This window comes from Babylonia areolata, chromosome 21 (assembly GCF_041734735.1).
Source record: "Babylonia areolata isolate BAREFJ2019XMU chromosome 21, ASM4173473v1, whole genome shotgun sequence".
Lineage (NCBI taxonomy): Eukaryota > Metazoa > Mollusca > Gastropoda > Neogastropoda > Buccinidae > Babylonia > Babylonia areolata.
This window is the reverse complement of record NC_134896.1, coordinates 15,426,144-15,436,143: the sequence shown is the minus strand read 5'-3', so window position 1 is coordinate 15,436,143 and position 10,000 is coordinate 15,426,144. Positions and strand designations below refer to the sequence as shown.

The 10,000-nt window shown below is 43.9% G+C and overlaps 1 protein-coding gene across 2 annotated transcripts in view; it reads left to right on the top strand.

Moving 5' to 3' along the window:
- The window catches only part of LOC143296383 (adipocyte plasma membrane-associated protein-like), a 35,263-nt gene extending 32,997 nt beyond the window's left edge, over window positions 1-2,266 (top strand). For both annotated transcript variants that reach the window (XM_076608266.1, XM_076608267.1), the window contains 2 exons: window positions 1-18; window positions 1,510-2,266. The exon at window positions 1-18 is cut by the window's left edge and continues 217 nt beyond it. In XM_076608266.1, the coding sequence (XP_076464381.1) occupies window positions 1-18; window positions 1,510-2,183 (692 nt within the window). In that variant the 3' untranslated portion in view covers window positions 2,184-2,266. The remainder of the gene's footprint in view (window positions 19-1,509) is intronic.
- The last annotated feature ends 7,734 nt before the right edge of the window (window positions 2,267-10,000 follow it).

Genomic DNA, 10,000 nt, shown 5'->3' with positions numbered 1-10,000 from the left:
CTGAGCCTCCAGAGGACGGTATGTCATCAGGATGGGGATGGAGTGGGGTGGGAAGTGTGTATGTGTGTGTGTGTGTGTGTGTGTGTGTGTGTAGGGGGGTGCGGAGGGGGGCGGGTGGCTGTGTGTGTGTGTTTGTGTGTTGTGTGGAGGGGGGGAGGGGGAGGGGGGATGTGTGTGGGGGGGTGTGGGAGTGGGAGTGGGGTGGATGTGTGTGTGTGTGTGTGTGTGTGTGTGTGTGTGTGTGTTGTGTATGTGTGTGTGGGTGTGGGTGTGTGTGGAGGCGTGTGTGGATGTGGGTGTGGGTGTGTGTTGTGTTGCGTGTGTGTGTGTTCCGGACTATGTTGGGCGATAGATGATGACCATTTTTCAGATTATAGATAGATAGATAGATAGATAGATAGATAGATAGATAGATAGATAGATAGATAGATAGATAGATAGATAGATAGATAGAATGAAAGGTGTTAGAGTTCCAAGAACATTGTCAGCTGAAATACGAAATGCAATAAAACTCTCCACACACGCTGTCCACTATTTTCTCTTTTTCTTTTTGTTTCTTTAAATGTCTTCAAGAAGATTTTTTTTCAAGTGGACAGCGTGTGTGCTGAATTTTATTGTATGTCATGTAATATGTATATATATATATATATATATATATATGTGTGTGTGTGTGTGTGTGTGTGTGTGTGTGTGTGTGTGTGTGTATGTATGTATAGATATATATATATATATATATATATAGAGAGAGAGAGAGAGAGAGAGATGCAATGATAACAATATCAATAATAAAGTACTGATAAGACGGCTGGCAAATTCTTCATGGGTTGTGGCGAGGTGGGTTGAGGTAGGATGGCCAGTCAGCAGGGGAACAGGTTAGAGTGACTGGATGTTGGACTGAAATCAAGTTCGGGTGGGTTGGGTTGGGTTGGTTAACGCTGGGTGAAAAAGAGCGAGAGAGTGACGGCGTCACCAGCTGGAGTGTTCTCCCTTGGTCAGTTCCTTAATTAAGGCCCCTTGAGTTGTACACGTGTTGCGCTGGTTTGGACACTCCGGTGACAGTTGTACACGTGTTACGCTGGTTTGGACACTCCGGTGACAGTTGTACACGTGTTATGCTGGTTTGGACACTCCGGTGACAGTTGTACACGTGTTATGCTGGTTAGGACACTCTGGTGACAGTTAGTATGAAACAAATATTGCAAGATTAAACACATTGTGGATTGATAAAATTATTTTGATTGATTGATTGATAAAGTTAGAGGTGGACAACGTTTAGTTATTCCGCTCAGTTTAGTTATGTTCCAGCTTATAGGATGGGTGGATTTAGGGTGGAGGGAAGGTTGGGGGGGAGGGAGGGAAGAATGGAGAGAGGAAGGGAGGGAGGAAAAGATGGATGGATACATGGGTGGACGGACGGACAGACGGACGGACGGATGGATAAAAAACTATTCTGTGTTTTTGCATCCCACCCCCACCCCACCCCAAAACCAAACCAACCCCACAAAACAGTCACCATCGGCGGACCCGGGTCGCACGTGGTGGACCTGACGCAGATCACGGACCCCAACCTGCGCGCCCTGCTGACGCGGGTCAAGGACCGGCTGACCAAGTTCAGCGACCAGCAGGTGCGCTCCGTGGTGCTGGTGCTAGTCAAGCGGCTCTTCGAGGCCAAGATGCAAGCCCGACGCGCTCTCCTGGAGGTCACGCGCCTCCGGTCCGACCTGGAACGCCTCCAGGAGATGATCGGGCAGAGCGGCAGCGGCAGCGGCTCCGGAGGCATGGGAGGAGCGGAAGGTGGGGGTCAGGCTGCTACCAGCACCACCGCTGCTGCTGCTACTACTACTACTACTACCACTAACTCTTCTCCAGTGACAACGACGACACTCACTCCCAGCACCACCACCACAATGGTCACCACCACCCTGGATCCGTCACAGATGGGCGTGCCGCCGGACACGCTTGGGGGAAGCGGAGGAATGGGTGGCAGTGTGGATGGGGTCGGAGGAACAGGAGGAGGAAGGGAGACCGCCACCACTGCTACCACCACTACCGCCGCTGCCGCCGCCACCGCCACCACTACTACCACCGCCGCCTCTGCTACCGCCACCACTGCCACCACCACGACACAGCCTACCACCGCTAGTGCTGGAACCACGGAGAGTACGACAGCGGCTGTACCGTGACTGCTGCTAGTGGTGGTGGTGGTGGTGGTGGTGAATGTTATTTGTCGTGGATGTGGTGGTGGTGGTGGTGGTGGTGGTGGTCTTCTGACAGACTTAGGCAAGGGGGGAGGGGAGAGAGGGTGTTGTGTTTTGCTCACTGAGGTGGTCTTTAGGGGGTTGGGGTCGGGGGAAAAACTTATCATTATATTGATTTGATTCTTGTTGGGGTTTTTTTGTGTGTTTTTTTTTGTTTGTTTGTTTGTTTTGTTTTGTTTTTGTGTGTGTGTTTTGTTGTTTTTTTTATTTAGTTGGAGTTTATTCTATTTCATGCATCGTGAGGTATGACTTTTGTTTTTGTTTCATTTTACATTTTGTTTTGTTTTGTTCAAAATACATATGTAAAATTATCCAGAAGCCCTCCCTCAATAGCTGATGCTATGGGTAGACTTCGTTTTTTTATGTATGTATATATTGAATACGTGTATTTAATTTTATTTCCTTTATATCATTTCTTTTTATTTATTTCCGGTCAATATCTAAACGTTTCCAAGCAGATAGCTATGTGGATAGTCTGGATATCGTGTCTTATCAATATAAGTGATCTTTTTACCGTATAGTTCATTCATTAATTTATTGATCTATATTTTCATTTATATACTTATTCGTTTATCTATCTATTTCTATAGACCTGAATTTAGAAGACAATAAACATTCCTTTATCTTCAAATATTGTTTGCAAAGTCAAATTTACTTGAAATAAATGGCTGATACCAGTACATGGTTTCACTGACTGTCTGTCGGTCTATCTTTATATCTATGTGTTTATGTGCATGTCTGTATATAACACTGTGCTATCTGTCTGTCTGTCTGTATATAATTTATGTGTGCCTGTTGGTTTGTCTGGCCAAATGCGAATACGAGATGTCTAGTAAACCTGGACGATACACGATAAAGCTAACATTTTATATGAGCCTGAACCACGATCATTATCATAACAGACCCATCCAACCTTGCACGTATTCTTGCCTGGAAGAAGAGACAGAGAACTAATCTAACGGGTGTTGTTGTTGTTGTTGTTGTTGTTTTAAAACAATGTCAATCATCATTGATCTGTATTCATCGTCTACTTTACTTTGAATCCGGCACGCTTTATCTCTGACTGACAGAAGAACTTCAAGAACTCTCTCCATACGAACGGCGAAAGAAACGACGTAAACAGCGTTTCACCCCAAGCGGAAGGCTCTTATACTGAAGAGGTGAATGTTGATAAAGAATACCACAATTCTGACGACGGAAGCTAAAGGTTGGGTCATTCAGACACCCACTGGACATCCGAGGGGTCTGTGTAGAGGAGAAGAGAGGACTGGCCGTACTGAGTGAGTTAAGCCTGGATTAAACCTTGTACACATAACCCTGACAGGTAAAGACAAAGAAACACAACACTCATCAACACAAATCACTGACTCAGAACTACTCCTCCTGTCAACATCAGTCTCATGCCACAGGACTTCCGCTTCAGTCCAGACTTCCATCTACCGCCTTCGCACAGGACACTGCGGCCTCCGAGCACACCTGAAGAGGATTGGAGTGGCAGCCACATCCCTATGTGATTGCGGCCAGGCTGACCAGACTCCATCCCATATTCTCCAAGACTGCCCCCTGTATGAGAAGATGCGGCAGCAGTCCTGGCCTGGGGGTGCTGACCTCAACACCAAGTTCTGGGGGACGGTAGCCGATCTTCACCGGGCGTCCGAGTTTGTGGCATCCCTCGGACTTCGACCCTGACTGCGTAGCTGTCGAACGCAAAAGAAAGAAAGAAAGAAAGTCCAGTTAACATTTTCTCACACAAAAAATCATAGCCAGTTCTAAACTGAAATATACCAACAAATCATTTAAGACTTATACGCTTCAAAATTTGTTTGCTGTTATCTAATCTATATGTATGGACATATTCGACGACAACAACAACAACAACAACAAAACCTAGACATAGACAGTGCAATGGCAATGCAGTTTCAGTTTCAGTTTCAAGGATGCGTCAGGGCTCGCGGACTGATCCATATATGCTACACCACATAATAAAGGAGGAAGCAGATGTCTGATCCTCGCATTAACTCTCTCCGTACGAATGACAAAAAAGGCGACGAGGACAGCGTTTCACCCCAGCTGACATCATTAACAGGTTTAAAGCGGAAGGTTCTCACATTGAAGAGGTGGATATAAAAAGAAGAATACCGCATTTCTAACGGTTTCTAACGACGAAAGCTATAGGCTGGGCCATTCAGATACCCACTGGACATCAGATGTGGTTTCTTTGGGGAGAAGACAGGGAGAGGGTTTGCCGTCCTCAGTGAGTTAAGCCAACACGCTGGTCAGGCCTTGAGAGCCTATCCTAGATTAGTGTCAAACAATAATGTAAGGTAAAATAGATAAACAAAATAAGTAAAGTAAGTAAATACACTGAAATTAAAAAAAAATCACTAAAAAAAATGAAACATTCCCAGGTATATACCAGGGCAGATAGTAAGGGTAAATTGCCTTCGGGTTTGTAGGCCCGCAGGTAGGTTCTTGTGTTCCTGAATACCAGATATTGCTAACCCTCGGGCAGTTTGCCTTGCCTCAGGCAGATTACCCGCAGGCCCACATTTACCCGCAGACAAGATGGTCTCTTGACTACGGCCCCAAATGGGTGATGGGTTGCTCATCAGTGTTCTAGCAAAATTCTGCTCAGTGCATGTCTGTACATAATGTTGCGCTATCGGTCCAGGTCAACATATGTTCAGACCTGCTAGTGCCTGAACCCTCTTCGTGTGGAGACGCACGCAGAAGATCAAATACGCACGCCAAAGATCCTGTAATCCATGTCAGCGTTCGGTGGGTTATGGAAATAAGAACACACCCAGCATACACCCCCTCCCCCCCCACACACATACACACCCTCGCCCCCGAAAACGGAGTATGGCTGCTTACATGGAGAACTAAACAAACAAGTTGGTCATACACGTAAAATGTTGCATGTCCGTCTGAGTGTGTATGTGTGCGTGCCTGACATCTGATTGAATGGTACAGGAAACGAATGATGAGCGCCCAATGGCAGCGGTCAGTCGGCTCTACCCAGGTTGGTAGCCTGTCGTGCAAACGACCCCGTGTTTAAAGAGCGCTTAGAGCTTGGTCTCCATTCAGTACTACAGCACCAGCATGACGCCAAGCTACAGGGGTTCTTCATTTTCTGGATATACAGTCTTCAGCTGCTGAACGTATACGGGCCTGGTCAGAAAGTTTGTTTTTTCGGAGGGGGAGGGTAGGAGTGGGGAAGATGGGTTCCCACATCACACACACACACACACACACACACACACACACATCCAAAACACACACACACACACACACACACACACACATATCCAAAACACACACACACACACACGCACACACACACACACATCTTCCCACTGCCCCCCTCCCCCCCCCCCCGATCCCCCCCCCCAACACACAGACACAACTACACACACACACACACACACACACACACATTTCTGCATGATTTTAACAAGTGTAGTACCTCAAACACTAACTCGGAATCAACACAGAAATTGTTCGGTTTTTTTTTTATATTATCTATAGTCTGTTCATCTAAGATGATATGAGACTGGAACACAGAAAAGAATGTTAAAAATGTCTCGTGTAAAATGATTTTTAAAATTTAAGGCCATCTAATTCGCAGTGAGTTCAGCTGTAAAAATTGATTTGTTGTTTTCAACATGAAGCGATTTCTTTTGTTTTCAGATCAGGCATTGAAGACACAGAACCTCTTTTTTTTTAATCAGTTACTGATCCGTCTGTATACATTTTCATATGAGTTGGGTATTTAGTTTGAATAAAAGATTCTAAATAACTGGCTAATATGTTTTTATTGTCGTCTTTTTTCCCCCTTCTTTCTTTTTAATTGGCATGGTCAATATCACACGGGGCTTTTTGTTGTTTCCAAATGGGAGATGGTAAAAAGGATGGCCTGACAAATACCGAATCTTTTTTCTGAATAGAAATCTCAGAACCCCCTATCATAATATCAGGGGTATAATTATGTTGCCTTTGTTATCTGAGAGAAATTGATTTCGCTCGTTTCAGAACTTCTACTTCGGATCTAAGTATAATTCTGGTTTTTAAAACGTTTTTGGATGTTTGTGCTTTTATTCAAATTTAGCGGAGGCAACATATGATTCTTTGTTTTTCCTTTTTTTTTCCTTTTTTTTCATTACTAAACAGTCCAATATGCAAGTATTCATAGAAGTAGGGTTTGATTTTCTTCTTCCTTTTATTCTAAAAATCAGGAATGGCAAAATATTGAAGCATTAAGAAATCATCAAACACATGTACGCACACAGGCACGCACGCACGCATGCACGCACACACACACACACACACACACAACAACAACAACAACAACAACAACAACAACAACACAACAACACACACACACACACACACACACACACACACACACACACACACACACACACACAATGACAGCTCAGTCGCCGATATTATCTCCCCCTCCACTAGACGCTAGTCATTCAGATGAGACAATTAACCGAGGTCCCGTGTGCAGCATGCACTTAGCGCACATAAAAGAACCCATGGCAATAAAAGGGTTGTCCCTGGCAAAAATTCACTACAAAAATCCACTTCGATAGGAAAAAACAATTAAAACTGCACGCTGGAAAAAAAAAATTAATACCAAAAAAGAGTGGCGCTCTCAGTGTAGCGACGCGTTCTCCCTGGGGAGAGCAGCCCGAATTTCACACAGAGAAATCTGTTGTGACAAAAAAGAGAAATACAATACAATACACACACATGACTCCTAGTGAACAAGCTGAAATCGATGAATAACACACACACACACACACACACACACACACACACACAGGTCATCAAACACTGCAGAGCTACACATTAATCACAGGGCAGAGAAAGGCTTCTGAAAACGAGTATTACTTCCTCCCATGACGATCGAGTGAAAGCAATACTCATTTTCAGTAGCCTTTCTCTACCCTTTAATTAAAATGTAGCTTGTATAGATTGTATCAATCACTGGGAAGTGCGAAGAAGATGTGCGACATTGACATTCCTACCTATAGATCGACGGGCGCAATAGCCGAGTGGTTAAAGCGTTGGACTTTCAATCTGAGTGTCTCGGGTTCGAATCTCGGCAACGGCGCCAACCGATAGATCACCAGGACGAAACTTAGCTTGATCAAGACGTAGGTGAAACGAACATACTTGACAATCTGTAAGCGAAACAAGCGAAGGCGAAACTTTGTGCAAACCGCAGTTTCAGTTTCAGTTTCAAGTGTCCGAGCAAAGCCTGCAGACTGATCCATATATGCTACAACACATCGGCTTAAATAAATAAATAAATAAAAAACAAAGAAAAGGGAGCAGATGCCTAAACGCATAATTAAACCCAACGCGCGGTTCAGACCTTTGCTAGCCTGCGGTTCGTTTGTACAAAACATTTCAACAATCCAAATTCGACTTGATTCTTTCCACATCTTTGTTGTATACATCAACATTACGTACCTTTCTAAGTATGTCAAATATTTATTTTAAAATAAAATAAAATAAAAATAAAAACATAGTGTTCTTCAATATTGTTTCGGCGTTTTACTGTAATGATTTTGACTGCCCTCAATCAGAACACTTTAAGCGCTGTGGCCTGGTGTGTAGTGTGGTGTGGTGGGCTATTTAACAAGGGAAATAACTGTATTTCTAGTGCCTGACTCCGAGATCCTGAAAGTGTTAATTTGAATACAAGACTAAGACTTAGTCCCAATAATTTGTATAACGATCACCAGCCGTCAAACTAAAGCCAACGAAAATAATTCATCACATGCTTAAGCGCACTATAAGTTTTTAGCTTGCTGTTGTTCTACTGTTTATATGTACATCACACACACACACACACACACACACACACACACACACACACACACACACACACACACACACACGTTTCAAGTTGTAATTATCCTTTCACTCCTATTGGAGTATGGAGGATAACTGCAAAATAATCTTTTCATGCCCAGAACAAACATTTCCAAATACACAACAATGTCGCATAAAAGTTGAGAAAACACAAATGTCTTTTTTTTTTACTCCAAAAGTGTAGCTAGGCAACATTTGCAAATCTGATCATCTTACTTACAGCTAAAATGACTTTTTTTTACCTCCCTTGAGCATATTACAAAAGTTAAAAACCGATTTTGGAGACAAATATTTTTTAGGAACATATCTATTTCGTAACTGATTATAATTGGGACATTCCATTATAAAATGAAACTCATCCCCAATCACAGATATGCTTACAAAGCCGTAACTCTCGTGGTATGCCTTTGTGTCTCCCTGTCTCTATTTCTAGCCTATGATTACTACTTAGAAATCTGAAGAAGCTGATAACGTAATTATCAGGCATTTGACTTATTTATTTGTATTTGTTGTATTTGTATTTGTATTTCTTTTTATCACAACAAATTTCTCCGTGTGAAATTCGGGCTGCTGTCCCCAGGGAGAGCGCGACGCTACACTAAAGCGCCACCCCCTTTTTTTCCTCTTTTTTTTCCTGCGTACAGTGTTATTTGTTTTTCCTATCGAAGTGGATTTTTCTACAGAATTTTGCCAGGAACAACCCTTTTGTTGCCGTGGGTTCTTTTACGTGCGCTAGGTGCATGCTGCACACGGGACTTCGGTTTATCGTCTCATCCGAATGACTAGCGTCCAGACCACCACTCAAGGTCTAGTGGAGGGGGAAAAATATCGGCGGCTGAGCCGTGATTCGAACCAGCGCGCTCAGATTCTCTTGCTTCCTAGGCGGACTCGTTACCTCTAGGCCATCACTACACTCCATCATGATATGGTAACTTTTTTGTGTGTGAGTGTGTAAAGGCCCACTCGTAGATACCAACGAACGTGGGAGTTGCAGCCTATGAACACGGTGAAAAGTAAGTACCCAATATCAAGTCCTGAAAGATAGAAAGGGGGAAAAAAGGATTACTTTCTTGAAAAAACAACAACAAAAAAAACCAAAAAAACAAAAAAACCCACTATGGTGAAATGGGTTAGTAATGTAGAAAATAAGAAAGGGGCAGACAACAGAAAGAAAAAAAAAGGTGGAGGAGGGGGGGCAGAAACAAAGAGAGTGATTAAAAGAGAGAGAGAGAGAGAGAGAGAGAGAGAGAGAGAGAGAGATGAATTTTCTGTCACACAATTCTCATAAAATGGGGATACTTCTGATTACGGAAAGAACTCCAAGCATCCTTACATGACGGGGATTAGGGGGTGGAGGGAGGGGAGGGGACGAGGTGGTGAGTATATGTGGAAGGAAATGATATGCTAAGATGAAGCACTCCCATTTTCTAATAAATAAAGCACTACCTCTCATCTAACACTCCTTTTGTCCACACAATGAAGCACTACCCCTCCTCTAACACTCCCCTCGTCCACACAATGAAGCACTACCCCTCCTCTAACACTCCCCTCGTCCACACAATGAAGCACTACCCCTCCTCTAACACTCCTTTTGTCCACACAATGAAGCACTACCTCTCATCTAACACTCCCTTCGTCCACACAATGAAGCACTACCTCTCATCTAACACTCCCTTCGTCCACACAATGAAGCACTACCCCTCCTCTAACACTCCCCTCGTCCACACAATGAAGCACTACCTCTCATCTAGCACTCCCCTCGTCCACACAATGAAGCACTACCCCTCCTCTAACACTCCCCTCGTCCACACAATGAAGCACTACCCCTCCTCTAATACTCCCCTCGTCCACAC